Here is a 20,909-nt window from a genome sequence, read left to right on the forward strand (position 1 = left end):
AAACAGATTGAGACAATGACAATGGTGATGATGATGACAGCGAGTCTGCTTTGTGTCTGGCTTTGTGATAAGCACTTAAATGCATTATCTCATTAAATCTTCCCTGAAGCTCTGTGAGGGAGTTGCAATGATTATTTCCATTTTATAAGATAACAAGGACACAGAGAAGGTGAGTGTCTTGACCAAAGTCACACAGTGGGGAAGCCATGGCACTGAGAGCCATGGCACCTAGTCTCCTGACTCCTAGTTCTCTGCCGCTTCTGTCAAGCTCCTATGTCATTCAATGTGCATTTTTATGCCTACTATGTGCTAAGTAATGTTCAAGGGAAAAGGTAAGCAAATATTTTTTCTGAAAAAGATCAGTTCATTAGGTGAACTGATAAACTCTCCTTTGCTTAAGCCAATTTGAGTTTTGTTTCTGTCACAATCAAAAGAGCCGTAACTTGAACCAGTTTGCTCATCCATTTCCACTCACGTACATACACTCACAATTCCAAATCAGCCCATCTCCCAGTAAAAGCCATTTCCTTTACCATTTCTTGGTCTATCCTCAATTTCTGAGGTTTCCTTCTACTCTCTCATTGTTTAAGCTCAGCCGAAAAACAAAAGCACCAAAAGGAGATGAATGGATGAATGACCTTTCAAACCAAATTACAGTTTGGAAATGAATTCAGAACATTAAGAGTCTGACTTGGGGCTCCCATCTGAAGATGTCCAACTGGGACAATGAGCGTGCTTTTGGTTGTGAAGATTCACCTTCCCAAGCCTCTCTCACATGCAGGTAAGTGTAGCCTAATCTCATCTAAACAATTTCAACTGGATTTATTTGAATAATTTAATGTATACCTGCATCAATCAGTATCTCCTCCCACTTTTCTTTTTTTTAAGTAATTAACTTTGGAAAGCTAAGTTACTCTAATTTCCACTAAGTCTAAAGTGATAAAAGTTCAATTGATGAAGTCTCCAGGGACAGGATCAGTATTTGCTCTTCGCCTGCCATCTCCAGGCTCCACGCGTTATTTGTAATTGGTATTAGCAACTTTAGATTCTGATTAATTACTGGAGAGCCTCTTTTCCATGCAGAAACAAAGCCACAAGTCAGAGAGTAATAGACCCAATTATTCCTAGGTGGGCTTTCTGTAATAGATTTTATTATCCAGATCTCTCATCTCAGAGGCAGATGCACAGAAACTCATTTCTCTAGATGATAACACCTCTCGAACAGGGCGCAGTCCACGCATTCACGGTGTGGGATCAGGAAAGCTGGAAGGAACTTCGTTTCAGAAACGTGTCTGGGGCTGGCGACACCAGGGTCTAAGCTCCTTTTAGGACCAAGTTTCTCTTGTATGGAAACCTCTGTGGGGAGACAAGTAGGAGCCTGTGGTGCCTGGAAAGGGTGTGATACAGGCCCACATTCTCCCTGCTAGCTCCCCTAGAACGTGGGAGGCCGATCCGAATGGAGAGTGTGTGAACAGAGAGTTTATAAACGCGTCGGGCCTTTCTGGATCAGGCTGAGATAATGGGGCAGTAATTAGGAGTGCTATCTCCTTGTCAAGAGAGCTATAAAAGGTATTATTTACACTCTGCTCATGGCCCCAAATGCCCTCCATATGTAAGGCCTTTTTAAATACTTCAGTTTCCAGCCAAAATAATACATCTTTATGATCTGAAGTTCCGAGCCATTGGCGAGAAGAAAACACTAAAGAGTTTTTAAAAATGAAACCCTTAACACTCTGGGTTTGGTGAGGGCTGTGCAGGTGGTGGGAGGGGCTGTGTTTTGACCTAGAATTTGGAAATAGGGGTCTTTGGGTGGTCAAAAAACCAAAACAAACCAAAAGAAAAAAACAAACATGAAAACTAAACAGAATCTGGCTTTGGGCTTCCTGAAGCCCGTACCAGATGTGGCGGATTCTCAAAGACAGGAGAGAGGACAAGGTAGAGACAGAGGACCAGGCACGCCTTCAGGAGAGGCAGGTACCAGGAAAGGTGAGAGGGCATAGTGGACCACTCGCTTCAGTCTTTCTCGGTAGATCGTGACCACACTCCTTTCACATACAAGGTGAAAGAAAATCCTCAAGAGGACAGAGTTCTCATGGTGAAGTAATGTGGCTTAAAAAAACGACAGTCAGTGAGTAATGAAATTTGACTTCAGAGCCTTCCATCTGCACTCAGGCCCCTCCCCGACCTCTGCAGCCTCCTGACCAGGGCAGGGTGACCCCGCCCCAAGAAGACTCCACGCCACTGATTGGCTGGAAGCAGCTCCTACGGGCTTCTAAGAGCTGACTGTTGAACCTCAGGAATTTTGCAAGCCAGGTGTTAAACACAGCTACACATGATTAAAAACTGAATAATAAAAACTTACAATTAAATCACATTAATAGCAAAGGTAACACATATTCAAACACACCCCGCTTCCTAATTTTACTAACACTTTTCCCGCGCTTTTGAAGTATTTACGGCCATCACATCTGTCTGCGCGAGAGGCTGTACCCATGTGCCGCCAGTCACGGCCTCCCAATCCCGGACTCAGTGACATCATGCTGTTGGCCAGAATCAGCCCCAGGGGTTGTGGGGGGGGGTGGCTTACATCACAGAGGTGGGAAAGCACTGCACACTCAGACTCCACTGAGCCTGGAGAGCCGGCTGTGAACCATGTGCCAGCACACCACCACCCAAGCCTTGCTCCTGGTGATCTGGCAGAGTCCTCTCCAATCCAAGTTCACTGGGCCCTCCTGATCACACCAGTGGGAGGCCTGTGCCTTGTAGGGAAATCCACCCATACAGAAGGGAGCCGCCCCTTTGTCAGTTTTCGGCCCCACATTCTTGTTTATCTTCTCCCCCGAAGGTGGAAAATATACCCCAAAGTAACACCAAATAAATGATTCATGAACCATATATAATTGATGCTGGATTTAACAGAAGCAGAGCCGTAAGTGGTTGTCGATTAATTATTTATGGCTCTGCCTGGGCTGCTGACAAGCCGGGCTCGGTGTGGAGATCACACCCATGCGCCCATGTTTTATTTAAACATTATTAAAAGTACACAGTCTGCAGTGAGGCCTTCCACTCCACTCAGAATTAGGTTCTGCGGTGAGGTCTCCACTGGGTCTCGCAAAGGCTGGAACGGCTATCTCTCTCCCTCATGGGTGGGGTGTCAAGCTGCCTCCTCCTGCCCCCGTGGCATTTCTCTCTTCTTGATGTGATCCCAGCCCAGTTTTTCTGTGACCTGGGGCACATCAGGTCACCCCCCCAGCCTTAGTTTGACCATCTGAGAAATGGGGATTATCCCAGGTGTTACCTTCAGGGTTACCGTGAGGATGAGATCAGAGCAGCAATTATTAATGGGTGACTCCGCTCCCCAGGGGACATTCCACCATGTCTGCAGATATTTTTGACTGTGATGACTTGGCCAGGAGTGGGGGCTACTTTCATCTACTGGACAGAGGCCAGGGATGCTGCTAAATACCCAGCACGGAACGCCCCCACCGCCAACCACTATTCAACATAAAGTATCAATAATGCCAAGACCAAGAAACCCAAGATTACAGAATTGGCAATATTCATTTTTACGACTTACTTAAAAAAAAAATGTACCTGAATGACCGAATACTAGGTGTCTAAAGCTTACCAGGAAGAGCATGGGTCTGAGTTAGTGAGACCTCAATTTGGATTCTAACTCTGCCACTTAACTGGGACTGGGACTTTGGAGTTGTTTCGGTTCTCTGATCTTAGTTTCTTTATTGGCAAAATGGGGATAATTACCTCCAAGGGTGAGGTTCAAATGAGAGAACTCACGTAAAGTATTAATCCAATGCCCAGCACGTGACAAACGGTAAACAAACACGGTACCTGATAGGGAAGTGGGCCGGCAGACTGATGATGCAGTCAGAGTGGAGGAAGAGAGAGTCAGAAGAGGAACGAGAGAAGTAACAAAACAAAGTCGCATCTCCTACGTGCCTCCTGTGCACTGTCACTGGGCACTGTCACATACACCATCACATCTACTCCACACAGCCACCCAGTGAGACTGACTGTATTTTGCTCCCATTTTACAGATGGGGAAACTGAGGCTCTGCAATGTTCATGTCCAGTGCTCTTTCTACCATCCTGTAATGAGTTGAGGTGTCTCCCCAAAATTCTTATCCTACTCGGAACCTTAGGATGTGATCTTTTTAGGAACAGGATCTTTGTAGATGTTGTTAGTTAAGATGAGGTCACACTGGAGTAGGGGAGCTTTGAATCCAATGACTGGTGTTCTTATAAGAGAGGACACAGAGACAGGAAGAGGAGGCCATGTGAAGATGGAGGCAGAGATTAAAGCTACGTGACCACAGCTAAGGGACGCCAGAGCCTCCAGAAACTGGAAGGAGGAAAGATTCTCCCCTACACCCTCCAGAGGGGGTGTGGTCTTGCTGACACCTTTACTGCAGACTTCTGGCCCCCAGAACTGTGAGCGAATACATCTCCATTGCTTTAAGACAACCAGCATTTGGTAATCTGTTACGGCAACCCTAAGAAACTAACACACATCCTCCCCTCAAAATGAGCCAGAACAACTGAGTGAGGAAATGAGAGCGAGAGAGAGAGATAACATGCCCACACATAGACAAGGGAGAACTTGTCTAGCAAGAGAAGCAGTCGGAGAAGAAAGGCTACAGGGTGGGAGGGAGGGAGGGGTTTGCAGCTGGCGTCCCGTCCCCACTGGGGAGCTGTAAGGAGAAAGGAGAGCAGAAAGAGCAGAAAGGAAGGAAGAGTTGAGGACTCTGTATCTATATCCCCATGTGGTTTGCCACTGCCTTCCCAGAGACCTAGACACTGCCTGCCACACAGCAGCCATTCCCTAGTCACTTGCCGAATTCAAATGTGAGGTCACCATGACCATGATCGGACAGCTACTCTCCCAAAGCCACCAATACTGCTTCATCATTTAAGACCCTCAGGTGACACAGCCTCCCCACAACCTTCTCCAGGTCTCCTGGTTGTACCAAACCACTTCCCCCTTCGCCCGACATCCCATCTTGTATCAGAATTATTTACAGACACATGCATCTCCTCCTCTTGATCCAAAGGCACAGACATTGGTCCTTTCTCATCTGCATCTCCCGTAACACAAGACACGAGAACAGACACATCATAGGATGCAAACTGAAGTGCATTGCTCTGGAAGTTCCAATTTTTAACTTTGGAGATGATCTCTTACAAGGTAAAACTTAAAAATGTTGTGGAAACTATTCATTCAGCCAACCACTGATGAGATCGATCCTATGCCTGACCCTGAACTGAATGCTGGAGACCAAGAATCAAAACCCAATCCCCCTCTCAGGTGCTCCCTGCCTGGGAAGCCAAGAACACGAGCAGTTACAGTCACGCACACCAACGGGGTGAACATGAAGGGTGCGGGAACACAGAGGAGGCATATAACTTAGAACAGGCGGGGCTGACAGTGAGGGCTTCCTGGAGGTGAGCCCTGATCTGAATTTTAAAGGTTGAGTGGGCGGGCAGAAGGCATGAGAACAAAGGTGATGAGTCAAGAAATAACTTGCGCTGGGTCCTGAACACTTCCCTTCATGCTTGAGCCCAGCATGCAAGATGACGTGACGCTGACAACCAAAGGCAGAAAAATCCACAGAGCCTAGATTTCAGAGGCTCTGGGAAGAAGCTGGGGCTTGTGCTGAAGGCAGCACAGAGCCATCAAGATATCTTAGCAGAGTGACACAGTTAGATGTGTCCCTTATAGAATGATCTTCTGCAGGGAGGAGTGAGAGCGGAGGAATAGTGGGAGCCAGGATACACAGTAACTGTATAGGCCCAGACCAGAGGGGCTACAGATTAAAATGCAGACAGATAAAGCGGGGTTGGGACAGGAAGGGATGGATATGAAAAACACCTACAGAGGATAAAATCAGCAGGTACAACCATTAATCTGTGTGAGCCGGAGAGACAGGCCACTGTGATTTCTGGCTTGGGTCACTGTGCAGTGCGCTAAGAGTGAGCAGAAGCACCAACTAAGTTTTTGAAGACCTGGAAAGCTTGTGAAAAGGACACCAGGCTCCAGAAAGAGTGAAGAATTGAGAGTCAGGCCATGGTGCTGAAGGGTAAAGCCAGCAGGTGAAGCCTCTGAAACGGATGCCTCTGAAAGCCGGCAGAGGGCAGGCCGTTCTGCCACCCTCAGCTCTGCCCACTGCCCTTGACCTCTTGTCCAACCAACCTGTCTGGGTCTGAGGTGGTTTCCCCTGGGCTCTGTAACTACTGAAAAACAACAGGATATAAATCCACAGATGAGCTGTCTCACTGCTCCAATGACAAAGGGACTTGAATGATTTACAGCCAGAATATTCTTTTCTCCATAATGGCTCCTGGAGTCGCCAGGAATAGTACATTTACGAAAATTAATGGCAAAACTTCATTTTTCTTTTTTCTGGGAAGAGAAGTTCCATCGTCAGGGTAATTGATCCTGATCTGGACGTGCCGGTGCACCAGCTTGGGGTGTAAATCATTCACCCGAAACAACTCGCAGCCCTTTAAACCAACACCAACAGTGACAAATGGTCCAGGCTGGGACAGGCGGAAAGTAACACGGAGAGAAGATCCATCAACATCCTCCCTGCTTCTTATCGGGGCACAGAGCATGGGATCCTTTCCTGGGGTCTCCCATGGCAGAGTTGCTTTTCAGCAGGGTTGGATTGAAAGGGCAGCATGGTATCCAAATGAGAGCCGTAGAGCTGGACACACGGGGAAGCCCACCCTGGCCCTGGCAGCCCTGACTGCTGCCCTGGGCAGGGCACCTCACACCTCTGACCCTGCTGGGGTCGACATGAACACGAAAGAAGCAACATCTGCAAAGAGCTTAAGCACAGTGTGAGCCAACACATGTTTGCCCAGGGAATGAATGAATGAGTGAATGCCTGGACTGGGGACTTGAGAAATTCATATCCTATCCCTCCCAAGGAGATCTGAACTTTAAAAATGGAAGATGAAAAGGGGAATCTTTTACTCAAAGAAATGATTTCTAGTGGCGACCGGGAGCATGATGCCAACTGGCCTAAGAATCCTCCAAATCCCAGCACAGGGACTCTTATTTTGCCCGTGGAAGCTCTGAACGCCCATTACAGGGGACCGTGTGAAATACACAAGCAGTGGCCTTGGAGGTACCTCTCCATTCAGTGTGAGCTCCTCAAGGCTGAGAGTGTGTCACGTTCCCTGCTGGGTCCCCAACATCTAGCACTGGGTTTGGTCCAGAGTAAAAGCCAGGGATACCTAGTGATCGCATGAATGAAAGAGGCAGAACCCTGACTGCCTTGCACAGAGAGAGCAGCCGCCCCCTTGTCTCACAGGCGTGGGCTGGAGGAAGGCAAACTGAGGGCACAGACATGAACCTGGAGAGGTGAGAGGCCCTCTCCTGGGAAACCTGGAAGAGGACAGGATGCCTACCAATGGAAACAGGGCTCACCTGAAAAAGGCTGTGCTCACGGAACTCTCCCACTGAGCTGTGTTGTGTCCACGCTGTGAGCTTCTGCAAAGAGCAGGGATCTTATGATTCCCCTCCCCCTTCTAATATCCATCCCCGTGCCTTGCCCATAGTCGGCATTGAATGAATAAATGAATGAATAAATTATATGAGAAAACATATCCTCTCTTCCCCTACTGGAAATATCCCAGGGCTCAAAGGCACGGAGCGCACTTGAGGGAGACTTGGACACCCGCTGGTAGGACGGGGCTGCCAGCCCAGCCCTGTTCCCGAGCCCCGCTCATCCTCAGACTCACTGAGAAAACAACACGCAGCAGGATCACTGGAGAATACCAGCCCAGTGGGAAGGGTGGCCCCTAAAAGTTACATCCTCCCAGGACCAGCCAGTATGGCCTTATCTGGAAAAAGGATGTTTACAAATATAATTAAGGTAAGGATCCCAAGACAAAATCAAACTGGAAGTAGCGTGGGCCCTCAATCCAACGACAGATGTCCTTACAAGAAAAAGGCAGAGGGGTGTGTGAGACACATGTGCACAGGAATGATGACAGGAGAGGACAGAGGCAGAGACTGGAGGGACCCGGCCATGAGCCAAAAGACGCCTGGAGCCACCAGGATTTGGAAGGGCCAAGAAGAATCCTACCCTGGAATCTTCAGAGGGAGCACGGACCTGTCAACATCTTGATTTCAGACTTGGCTTTCAGAACTGTGAAACAACACATTTCTCTCATTTTAAGTCACCCAGTTTTGGTAATTTATAAAAGCAGCCCTAGAAAACTAATTTGCCGCCCAACCACAGACACACCAAGAGTAGCTCAGCCTTGGGAAAGTGACCCAGAATCTTGCAACCAGAAAGCAGAGAAAGGTGCGGGTCTAATTTCAGCATACATGCCAGTTTTGTGTTTTATAGTTTTGGTTCATTTATGGGGGTTGCATCATAATCTTTTCAGTATTTTAGGGCCTTTAAAGATCTTAACCTGTCCCTGGGAATGGGGGTAGGATAAGGAAAGTGAGAAGAGAGAGGAGGAGAGGAGAGAAGAGGGGGAGAAAGAAAGAGTAGAGGAGATAGGAAGAAAGCCACTATGTGATCTGACCAGGATGCCTGGGTGTCCGGCCAGCTAAAGAAGACATCAGAGGAGAAAGGCTGGGGATGTTCTCTTGCTCCAGCCGGAGCTGGCAGGAGGGGAACTCAGCTGCATGAGAAGCAGGGCTGTCAATGAGGAAGGCATCCTGTCAGTTGGAAGATAGAGCCTTTCTCTCTCCCAGGGCCACGAGGGGAGGAAGAACTGCCAGTCATCTGGCTTGCGCCTTGTCTGGGAACCTCGGTCTCTGTGCGGAGCCCCTCCCCCCCACACACACAGCAGCCGCACTACTGGCTTGTCAAGGACAAAGCTGATGGGAATGACACTGGCCGTGGGAGGCAGTGGCCCGAAAAATATACTTGCTGCAGGAGGACAAGGTGGTGAGACCTGTCACAAAACCCAAGTGGACAGGGCAGGAAGGGGATGACGACTGTGATTTAAAGGCCTCTGGGTCGCACCACAGCACGCTGTAGGTCATCTCAGAGAAGGCTCTCGGGTGGCTGGCGAAGTGGGGGCCAGATGCCTCCCGGGTTACAGAAGCAGGAATCTGGAGTCTCAGGGACATATGGACGCATGCGGGAAAGGAGGAGCAGGCTCTCTCAGATGCTGTGATCCCTGTAGGAAACTCTTCTCAGAAAAATTCACTGAACTGTGGAGAAACTTTCCCAATGGAAGGAAACAAATCTGAACACGTACCTTGGACCACACCAGGGGGCAAAGCACGGCTCAGGGAATCAAAGCAGGGACTACAGAGTTGGACAGTCCTGGGTTCAAAGCCTTACTTGCATGTGGTCCTGGGCAAGCGAATGTACCCCTCTGGGCCTCAGTTTGGCACATGGGTGTCCCCCTGCCTTAGTTTCCCCATCTGGCAACGGCGACACAAATAGCACCGACCTCACAGCACTGATACGAAGATTTAAACGAGAACGTTTAACCCGGAATCTGGCACGGAGCAAGTGCTTAATGAATGGGAGGTGGCCTAGGTGACCGTTCTGATCTTTTCTCATTGTGGTTGCTGCTAACAGCTCAGAAAGAGCTCTGTCACTTACTGGGTCAGATCTGTGACCTCAGACATACGACCTTAGACAAGTTCTCTCACCTCTTTCAAGTCTCCGTTTCCTCACCTATAAAATAGTATGGCAATTCTAACTTCACAGGGTTGTTACCACAGTTATATGATATTATGGGTGTTAAGACTACGTGCAAGGGAGACGTTTAATGAACACCGCCTCTCTCCTCTTCACAGGAGGCCGCCCCGACCTACAGGGGAGCACGTCTGTGCGGTGGGAAGAGAAAGCCCAGAGGCTGAGACTCAGGCACTCGGAAGGCCTTCAGCAGGAGTGAATGCCATTGGCTCACTTGGGACCCGCCCCCAGAGCTTGCAGCCAATGGCAGCATCGCCTCTCCCGTCCCTCCCTCCAGCCTAACCCAGAAGCCCGCAAGACCTGCCCCCTGGCTCCCACCTGAATGCCGGAAGGCGGGACAGCTCTCCCACCTAGACCCTCAACTCAGGGCACGCAGGCGCTGCGGCCGGCACTCACCAGCTCCACGCACCGCCGGCTGGCCTCGGCCTCCCGTTGCACCAGCTCCTCCATGTCCGCCTTCAGCTCCTCCAGGCGTCGCTGGTAATACTGGCTGCTCTCCCGCTGCTGGGACTCGGACGTGGCCGCCTGCGAGAGCTCTTCGCCCATCTTGATCAGGCTGTCCCGAAGCCGGATCACCAGAACCTGGAGTGGGCCGAGAGCACACGCCCACCCTAAAGTTAGAGGTCTGAGGCACGAAATAGGGGCTACAGAAAGTGAAATCCTTTGCCGAGTTTCTGAGCATTTGTTACAAAAAAGAAGAAAACATAGAAAATGATAGCTGTTACTCTTGAAGGCAGCACAACGTATTCTGGGTTCAAATCCTACCTCTACCTCTTCCTGGCTGTGTGACCCTGGGCAGGTTATTTAACCTCTCTGAGAGAAAGGGATGCTGTCAGGATTGAACACGTTAAGTTACGCAGAAGGCTTAGTTCAGTGTCTCACGCAGAGGATGTGCTGGGTAAGGGTTTGGAATTCATATTTACAGCAGGCTTCATTCAGCTCCAGGTTTGGGAGGTGGAGTGTTGCCGTGGAGAGAACACTATGCCGGGGGACCCAAACCCCTTCCCAAACATGTGTTTTGGTTTCCTGATTTGTACAACGAGAAGGTTTGAGCAGGTAATCTCCCATGAGCCTCAGCTGTAATACTTTATGGCATTTTTCTTTTTGTGTGTGTGGGGGGAAAGTCCATGAGGACCCAGTGAAACCATGAATAGAGAGAAGAGCTGTGGGCATCACCAGTGCTACGGAAAACAAACCTAAGGGCCGCTCTGTACAATTCATTAGTTGGCCAACAAGCCTGGAACCAATGAATTCTGATGGGCAAATACGCAAGTGTTGACATAAAACTGAACCCACATGAATATTTCAGGCCTCTGCTAAGGACTCCGAGCCCCTTTCCAGATCAGAGACCGAATAATGGTCTAAAAGAAAAGCTTTACGATTTGTTTCCTCTTCCCTTTCCAAATGGAGTTTAGCAACAATGTCAAAGGGCAGCAGGAGGGTTACAAGAAGAGCAGTTCTCCAGGACCTGAGATACCACTAACTTCCAGTAACGATGGCAGAGGGGAAAAGGGAATCTGGAGATGGAGTCTGCCGTAAGTCATTCTATCGTTGTTTTCTTTTCTTCTCTATCACTTGACCATGCTAGAATCAAGCCAAAAAATGATATATGATATAGCTCAATATTCCACACTTAGTTAATTAAAATGCAGTGGATCACAGTTCCATGGTGATCTGCAGAGACAATTATGCCTTGAGGGATCCCTTGAGCCATTCTGAGAATCACTGAGGGTCAAGGCAAAGAAGAATTTTTCCGTTCTTTATCCAGCCTTCTTAGAGACCAAATGCCCAACAGGGGGTTGTGAGAAAATGTTTCAGAATAAGGGGTAAAGCCTCCCAGTGTCCAGACGCACCACCACACTGTGGGGTAAGCTGGCTGGCTGCAGAGAGAGTAGAACCTAGACCAGGATGGAGCCAAGGTCAAGAGTCAATCTCCTCCTGTCACTGATGTGACCCGGCTTTCTCCTGAGTAAGTCACCTGACCTCTCAGGGGGCATCTTCTCACTCTCTCCTACCTGCCCCAGGGGACTGTGGTAAACAGCAAGTGGAGCGGCTGAGGTGGGAGGTGAAGATGATGGTGTTTCCTCTGTAACATCTCATGTCATTGGGGTACAGAGCTAAACGGGGATATAATCCCAGAAATCCACCCCAGCCCACCCAAGTCTTACCTATCCTTCAAGGGCCAGCAGCAATGCCACCTCCTCCTGGAAGCCTCCTTGATTCCCCAGCCTGAAAGGACCTCTGTCCTCCAAACTTCACAGCCCTCCCTCCAGATTATGGGTGTTTATGTACATACTGTATCCACATATCCTATAGAGAAAGCTCTGTGCTTCTGTAAAGCAGAGTCTGTTTAATACATCTGTCTTCCACGCACCTGAAACAGCCTAACATATACTAGGTACAAAATCCATTTCTGCTCAAAATGAGTGTCGGGTGGATGAATGGATGAGTGGGTGGATGGAGACGGGCAGAGCTGAATCCATGGTAACAAGACAGAGAGGTCAAAGTCTGAAGGAGAAAAAAAAGAATAAAGGAAGAGAATAAAGAATGAAGAGAGGAAGAACACATGAGAAGGGAGGATGGCAGATGGACCAATGGTGGTACATGGAAACAGAGAGAGGACGTGAGTAGTCTGAGTGGATGGGCAGTTTGTGGGACAGTGTGACTGAAGAAAGGAGGGAGGGAGGGACCTGGGAGGGGAGCTGGATGAGTAACATCAATCCAGACCAAGGCACATGAGTGGACAGGTGGACGGTGGGAGGATGGACAAGGCTTACACAGAAGCCCTCAAAGCTCTGGGCCTGAGCAGTGTCCACATGTCAACAAGTACCTCAAATCTCTTGATCTGCACTTTCTGGAACTCCGTCTTGTTCTCCAGGTCACAGATGACCGCCTCCTGCCTGCTGACGATGGCTCGATCCACGGTGGACCGCTCCAGGTACTCGACGCGCATCTGAGCCACCTGCAGCTGTGGGCAAACCCAAGAGGTCCACTGACCACCTGCTGGCCCTGAGTCCTGGAATTGGGGGTCCCAGTGAGACAGCCCCAGGCCCATCCACGCCGCTCCTTCTCAGCTCAGCTTGGGTGAGACACACTGACTGCACACACCAGAACTGCCCATTCCAATCTGAGGACCCTCACACCAGACCCTGGCCCTGGGTCTCAGGTGCTGGAAGGTGACGTTTCCTGTGCCTTCAGCATCTAAAACCGGCCTTGCAATCAGTGCTGCTCCCACCTCCTCTCCCGGCCCTGCTGCAGGACCAAAGCTTGTCTGTGGGCAGCAAGACTGAGCATCAGAGGACACACCAAGAGTGGGTCTGGGAGCCAAGCGCACATATCAGGGTTCCAAGCCTGGCCCCCCACTTTCTAGCTGGACGAGTCTGGGGAAGTCAGCGCCCTTCCTTCAGCCCCATTTCTTGATTTTCTGGTGGCGGAGACAAGCGTCTGGTACGGTGCAAGCACCCAGCCAGTGGCCACTCCTGCCCTGCGAGCCCTGCTGTGCTTGCTGTGCCCGCGCCCGCGCGCACCTGCGCGAGACCCAGTCACTGACAGCCACTCCAAGTGGGCTCGTGCAGTGGTTCTAGAAGAGCTCTGAGAATTTCATGGATAACAGCAACCTGCTAGGTAGAGAGGGAAACTCAGGGGTGTTTGAAGGAACCACGACATCAAAAGAAGATTTCACAAGGGATGATGATCCTGTCTTGCACAGACCATCCCCTTTTCCTTGGAGCCATCCCTCAGGGGGAGAAAATCCTGCACTGATGCGTGCTGAGTCTCGCTGTGGTCTCTGGATGCTGACAAGAAGCATGGGCAGGAGTCTGTTGGGGGGGATAGGGTGCGTCTGTCTGCTGGGATTATTCTCGATTCATCTGTCATGCAGCTGAAGTTGAGTAAATAAATGAATGAACGAATGAATAAACAAATGACAATTTCCAAGATCCCCCGTGACAACATGGCGGCTCTGAGCACATACTTGCTCCTGAAGCTTGTGCTTCTCCTTCTTGGCTTCCTCCAGCTGCAGCTGCAGCTCTTGGATCTGTCCGATGTCAGCAGCAGACTGGTGAGACAAAAAAATATCACCTGGAGACCACAGGCTCTGCTGGGAAATGACCCCTGGAAAACCTATCTTCCCCTCCGACAGATGCCTGCGTATCTCACATCGCCTGTGACAACAGTTGGTTCCAAAAGGGTACCTCTCATCCTCCCCAATATCCCTCATCCCAGTGTTCACTGAGTCCCTCCCATTACATAAGCCCACAGCTGTGGCCACCTGTCCCATGCTTCGTTCTCCACCCTAGAGAGCCCAGGCGGAATGAGCTGGCTAAAGCACTGGGACCAGAATTCTGAGGGAAGAGGACTATTCTGAGTGTCAGGTAACTGGGAGCCTAGACCTGGATACCAGCCTTGGCAAGCCACAGAACCTCTCTGTACCTCAGTATCCTCATCTGTAAAATGGGTTAATGGTCTCTGCTCAGACCCTATACACAAGGTTTGTCCAGAGAGTAACTGAGGCAACAGAGAGTAAGGTCTTTAGAAAGAGCTGAACCGGACTGTTGAACACAACCATCTCCAAAGAGCAGGATTCCAGAGGGCAGGAGAGCCCTCACTTTCTATCATCCACATGTATTTATTATTTAAATTATTTACAATGAGCATATGAATCTGCTGCTTTTGTAACTAAAACAAAAATAATTTGAACAAAAATAAGTGTGATTCACGATTCCTACTTATCTTCATGGCATCGATCCCTCCAAGGCCTGAACTGAAGACCACAGAGTGGCCCAACCACGTCACCTTCCCACTACCCCCACCTCCCCCCGCCGATGGCTCCCGAGCCCTCTCCCAGCTGAGGCCATTACCTGAGCAATGAGGTCCTTGTGCTTCTGCATGAGGTCATTCAGGTCATCCTGGTCCTCGTCCATGCGCTTCAGGAGGTCTGCCCTCTCGAACTGCAGCCGGTGCAGCTGCTCATCCACCTGGAGGAGGCAGGACAGTGGAGAGGGTGAGGGAGTGAGGCGGGTAAGAGGGGCTGCAGGGGCTGATGAAGAGCAAAGGAAGGCTTGCCTGTGAGCGTGTCAGGTGGGTGAGGATCTTCCTGTGAGGGAGGCCATGGTTGCATCAGTGCGTGCTGTGGCTGTGACACGCGTGTGTGTGTGTGTGTGTACAGGGCACGCACGTGACTGTGTGAACTCCGCACGTGTGTGCGTGAGTGGATATATGTCTGCGAAAGCCCAACTCCAAATCTACATATGTAGAATTCAAGTGCGCATAGGCCATTTATCTGTAATCTCTCCGTGAACAGATGTATCTGTTTATTATCTTTATTCTGTTCACAGATGTATCTCCAGCGCTTGGCCTCATATAGCAGATGCTCGATAAATATGGCTAAATTTAGATGTCCATTTTTCCTACGAGGGCACTGATTGTGTGCCTGGTGATTATGTATGTGAGTTTGTACATTCATCCCTGCATGTGTGCGTGTGTGTGTGAACGTTTGTGGGCAAGTGCCCCTTAATCCAGTGCACAAAATCTGGGACAAAAGGGCCAACAGGCATCTTGAGATGAGATTTTGCCTATAAATCTCTAGCTCTACCTAAACTTCAGGATTTTACATGTTACGTATAAATTTAAGCCAACCCTGCACACCCAGACAGGGCACGGAGAAACCCACACCCAATCTTCGCTGACGTAACAGACCCGTAATCTATGTTCACTTGCCCCTGATCAGCAAGGGACACACAGATGGCTGGGTCCCTTTCAGTAGTGAGCCTAACTGGGCCAATCAGGGTTACCCTCGTCTCCACTAAGAAGAATGGGCCTGCAGTTGCCTGACAATGATGAGCACATACATGCCCTCTTAGGTGGTGAGCACACAGTAGGACCACAACAGATGACTAGGAGCCACTTACAGTGGTGGGCACAGTATAGCCACACAACAGTTGTGTTCTCATTTCAGGTGCTGAGCAAACAGGCTCGTATTAGATGCATCCCCACAGGGCTGAGCACACATGAGGTCCACAGCAGGTTTCCCTGCCTATCTCTGCACAGGTGAGCACACAGCTGACGCTCATGTGTGCCCTCATATCTTTAAAATGCTCGGCTCTTAGTAGGATGCCTGTGCTCTCAGAGTGCCGAGCACCCAGTAGGTCTACAATGGATGTCAGACCAATCAGACCCTTGTCCCTCCTCTAATGCTGAGCACACAGTAGGCCTGTGCGGGGGGGACGGGACGGGACAGGTACCAGGCTCTTGCTGCGGGTCATGTGCTCCAGCTCACTGTGCATGTTTTCCAGGTCTGTCGTCAGTGCCTTCTGGGTCTTCAAGGCATCCTCACACTTGGCTTCACTCTGCTCCAGCTGGACCAGGCAGGAGGGGGACAAGGAAAGAGAAGAGGCCTGGTGACTCTGTCTCCTTGAACGTCCTTCCCCTCTGGCCCCGCCCAGCCCCCCTCAGGCAGCAGGATACTTTAGGGGTGACCCTCACGTCTTCATAACTATTCATCAATCCACAAATGGGGGCAGCAGAGGTGTCTGCACTGGAGGCAGGCTGGTGCCAAGCCCACTCAAAATTGAACAAGCACTCCCCTCCCCAAAATGAGCCCAGGAGTAGCTTTTCAACCAGAGTTGTGAACACCTTTTTAAATGCTATGCAAAATATTCTGCGTGTGAGAATTTTCCTGGGCTCATGGCTTTCACTGGATTCTCAAAGGTTAAGAGCCACTGATTTAACGTTTCTCTTCCTCACCTTTCTCTTCTTTCTGTTGACTTGTACACAGCAGGTCTCCTACCCTAGCAAAGTGGGGCCATTGAGATGGGTACCGTGACCTGTATGGCCCCAAAAGACAGACATTTCCCACTGGAGAGACCACATTCGTGCATAAACCCTAAGTCCTATTAACTGAAAAAATATGCACAACCTAAAAGTTGAGAGTTGTTTTATTCGGCAGACTTTCTGAGGACTCAAACCCAGGAGTCAGATCGCTCTCAGAGACTGCTCCAAAGAGGCAAGGGAGGAACCAGGATATATGTGAGTTTTTGTTGACAAAGACCAGGTAGTTGGAACATCAAAAGATTATTGTTAATTAAAGAAAATCAGATACTACAAGTGAAGAAATTTAGTTCTGGACTCACTGAAATCATTCCTTTGATCTCTAGGGCCAGTCCCCTGTTCTTCCACATCCTGAGTTCCCTCAGGACCTCCTGGACATTCTAAGGAAGTTGTTCCTTGGGGGTTGGCTGCAGAGGCCAGGATGCCTGCTTGTTTCCATCCTGAGTTCCCTCCACTCACTGGTGGGGTGGCAGTAGTTGCTGAAGATTTGATGGCTGCCGCATCCTTTGTTTACTGAGATGGCAGACAATATTTTGCATTCACAGTCCATTCTGCAACTGAGAGTTTCCCCTTGATTTCTGAACCCTAGAATCTCTGAGCAAAAAAAAAGCCTTAGAAATCACCCAAGGAAAACACTTGGTGTTCAGAGAGGGGCGGTCCCTTGTCTGAAGTCATACAACTACAAGCAGTAAGGACACCCTGTGTATTGCCCAGAACAGCATGCTTTCTCAAGGGCCAGGCCACTGTTTCTCCAAAACAGTAAACGAAATTAAGGTTAGAAAAAAAAAGCTAGCCAGAATCGTATTGAAGTGGCCACCCACTGAGGGGCCCCACTGATCTATAAAAGGAGAAAATACAAGCCAAGGCAGAGGATGCCAGGGGGACTGAGGAGAGAGCATGACTGGGACCATTTTCATCTTCTAAACTGGGCAGAGAACGTCTTCCATAGAATGTCTGGGAGCTCAGCCCAGATGTTAGAAGAAGAGTAATGACACGGGAGGCCGGGAGAAGGCACCTGTTGAACACCCACCTCAAGTGCTGTGATAAAGGCTCTTTCGCCCTCAAGCCAGATCTGTGAGATGTGCACTGCTGAAGCCCCATCTCACAGGCAAGGAAACCAAAGCCCCCACCTATTTCCACGGCTTCCTCACCCAGCACCTCTATTTCTAGCCCCACCCCACCACCAGCAGCCACAATCCACAAATGCCCCATTGTCAAGGCCCTGAGGACAATGTATTTCTGCAGCTGGGCTCTGTGCCGGTCGGTCGTGGGGAGGAGAGCTTGGCGGCCCATTTCTCCCAGTGCCTGGGAAGGCTTGAGACACACTGAGAAAAATGATGTGGAGCAAAGAAGGTAATTGGCATTGTTAGAGCATAATTGACAGAGGAAATGAGAAGTCAGGCACAGTCTCATCTTCCCCGCAGGTGGCTCTGGGCCTCTGGGAAGGCAGGGAGGTGGGATGGAAGGCTCCCCCGCAGGCAGGCAGGGCAAAGCCAGCCCTTGATTCATGCATAAGTCAGAGGCCTCACTAAGGAGAGGCATTTAAATGAAGACATAAAGATGCAAAGGGGACAGCCAGGTACAGCTTTCAAGAGAAAGCTGCCCTATGTGGAGGCAACAGCAAGTGCAAAGGTCCCGAGGCAGGAACAGGAAGAGACCTGGGGGTGCAGAACAGGAAGACCGTCAGAGTTCCATACCGAGAGGAGGCGATGCTGAGGAAGTGGATGGGGTCACAGTGAGGCTTGTGAGCCGGGATGCAGAACCGAGGTTTGTTTTCAGTCTGCTGGAAAACCCTGGATGCTTTCTAAGGAGGGTGGGGGGCATGATCTCCCTCAGGCTGCTATGGGAAGACGGGCTTTAGTGGATATAACTAGCAATAGGGTAGCCAGTGAGGGCACTGCTGTGGTCCTCCGAGAATGGGGTGGTGGAGGTGCTCCCACCAGAGAGGAAGGGCTGGACATGGAGAGAAATGGCAGGGTGGGTGGGTGTTTGAGGAACAAAGAAACGGGCAGGCAGGAGCAGATGGGCCATCGTGGGAGATGATGTCAGATAACTCACAGAGGAAGGAAGGCGTCACGCAGGGCCCCGCTGCCAGGCCAAGTGGCTCGGCCCAGGGCCAGGAGGCCAGCGAGAGCCAGTGTACATCACTCGACAGGGCAGAGCCACTAGAGTGACAGCTGTTTCCATCTAATGAGCTCTCCTCCATCTGAAAGAGGGTTTCACCAGCATGATGCCCTGGTCCTCAGAGCCGCCGGGAAAGAAGGCTCTGTTTTTATCCCCATTTTACAGACGGTTTATGATGCCTGACCCAGACCTGCTCCTTCCTTTCCCGAGTCTCCCTGGAGCAAGCGGGGAGAGGGACGATGCATCCCCAGGCAGAGACGAACACAGAGACAGCACGCCGTCCATGGAGGTGGCTGCTGGCATTCTTCTTAGCCCCCGCTGGGATAGAGACAGGATTATCTTGGCCCTGGTCGCTTGGGTGTGAGTGGCCCCACCTGCTACTGTTGCCTGGGGACCATTTCACCTGCACTAGTCTATCTGTCCTACTTCACAACAGCCCCACAACACCTCTAAGAGAAAAATGTCACTGTTAGGAAACTGAGGCTCACAGAGGGGAAGTGACTAGCTCACAGTTACACTGCTGGTAAGAGAGAAGCCCTGTTGGTCCAGCATTAGAGCCCAAGCCCTTAGGCACTGGGCTCCGCTACCACTCACGGAAAGGCACTCTCTGCAAAGAGCAGGATGGATTAAACCAAAGACAGAAATTGAATCGTGGAGAAACAGGTGGCTCAGTGGCTGGAAGCTACCACGGGAGCCACTCAGGCAGCGTCACTGACCTGACCAGGTGGGGACTGGACAATGAGGACAAATCAGAAAGAATGGATGGAACTCGGAGTCTGAATCCACGTGGTGGCCCCAAGGAAACACACGTTATTACCAGAGCCATCCAGGAATGAGCAAGTTCATCCCAAAGGGGAGAGGACACCAACACGTGCTGGCCCCTGCCAAGCGCCAGGCCTGCCGAGGGCGGGGGTCAGAGTGCGGGCACCAGGGCCAGACCTGGGGGCCTGTCTCTCCAGTCTGTCACTGAACTTGCTGTGCCTCAGCTTTCTCACCTGCAGAACGGGGATGCTGTTGGCACAGGACTCATGCAGGATGAAGGAGTGAAAACACGGGAGCGCCCAGGGCAGCACCCGGCATGGAGAACACGCCGAGGAAGCAACGGTGGCTGTGCCCGAGAAGTGAGGACTTTGAACACCATTTAGGGATAAAAAGTGACAGAGAGGCCATGTGAGCTGTCAAGGTCCCAGGTCCAGGACGAGGCGGGGCCTGGGACCACACTCTCAGAGAGGAGATGCAAGCATCCCGGCAGACGGGGCAAGGTGGAGGGAGGGTGCAGATCACAGAGGCACAGGGGTCAAGCAGGCCCAGCCCAGGTTTTCATCAGGCCTGGATGGGCAAGACCAGAGACTCCCAGCCCACGGCCTCCGCTGGGCAGGCTCTGAGCTGCTGCTGACCAGTTGTCTTGACGCTGAGCTTTAAGAATTTCAGTTTATTACACTTTCAGGAGCGGGAAGAAATACAGGGCCATCTTGGGCTGATTTTCCATTACAGTGGCGTGGCGTAAGAGTAACTCACCACACGTTATCTCCAAATTGAGGCTATCTGACTGGCGTTTTTATGAAGTGGAGTGGCAAGTTGTGTCAAGGCTGAGATCAGATCCCTCAGCAGCGTGAAGTTGCTGCCACGGCTTGCAAAGTGTCTTCTGGAAGGTTCCAGGTGGAGCAGTCAGAGGGTTGAGGGCAACGGGGACAGCTGCTGACAAGCAATGCCCCAGGAAGGGTTCTTGGGGTCCAAGCTCCAGCCCAGGCAGCTGGGGTGGCCAAGAGGATCACAGGGGGACCCTCTCTCAGCTCCAGGTCATCATCTGTCCCCGTTGACCAGGACCTCCACAGGGTGGGGAGGGCTGGGGGAGGGAAAGGTCCCCTTGAATTCCAGCCCTCTCCTGACTGGGTGTGGGGCAGGACCCCCAACAGGCTCTCAATGAGACAACTGAGTTGATGCTTCTGCAAGTTCATACTTTCTTTCTCTTCCAAATCTTGCTTCTTACAAAATCAACAGAATAAGGCCCAAAGTATGTGGGTACAAAGCACCAAAACACCTCTATTAGTCAAGAACTCATCTCCCCTTAGCACTTGCCAGCCATTCTGTCACTCACTAGTTAACTCAGCATCTTCCCCAGAATCCGCGTAAAGGCAGGTGTCCCTTCCTCCTCAGCCCCGGGAGCTCAGAGCCTCCTGGAAGTGGACGTGCATCCTTTCCCAGGCCTCCCCAAACTGCGGGTATAGGTGAGGACATGCTTTCCACCCCGGTGCATGAGTT

General features: G+C 50.7%; 1 protein-coding gene across 5 annotated transcripts in view; it reads right to left on the reverse strand.

The window, feature by feature from the left end:
• The window catches only part of MYO18B (myosin XVIIIB), a 215,617-nt gene that overhangs the window by 47,422 nt on the left and 147,286 nt on the right, over positions 1-20,909 (reverse strand). For 4 of the 5 annotated variants that reach the window (XM_032472209.1, XM_032472207.1, XM_032472208.1 and 1 more), the window contains 5 exons: positions 15,938-16,051; positions 14,555-14,671; positions 13,669-13,752; positions 12,526-12,663; positions 10,092-10,277 (listed from right to left, as the gene is read on the reverse strand). In XM_032472209.1, coding sequence (XP_032328100.1) covers positions 10,092-10,277; positions 12,526-12,663; positions 13,669-13,752; positions 14,555-14,671; positions 15,938-16,051 — 639 coding nt within the window. Of the gene's footprint in view, positions 1-1,220; positions 1,357-10,091; positions 10,278-12,525; positions 12,664-13,668; positions 13,753-14,554; positions 14,672-15,937; positions 16,052-20,909 lie in introns of those variants that run through there. The other variant, XM_032472210.1, reaches the window with a different exon arrangement.

This window comes from Camelus ferus, chromosome 32 (assembly GCF_009834535.1).
Source record: "Camelus ferus isolate YT-003-E chromosome 32, BCGSAC_Cfer_1.0, whole genome shotgun sequence".
Classification (NCBI taxonomy): Eukaryota; Metazoa; Chordata; class Mammalia; order Artiodactyla; family Camelidae; genus Camelus; species Camelus ferus.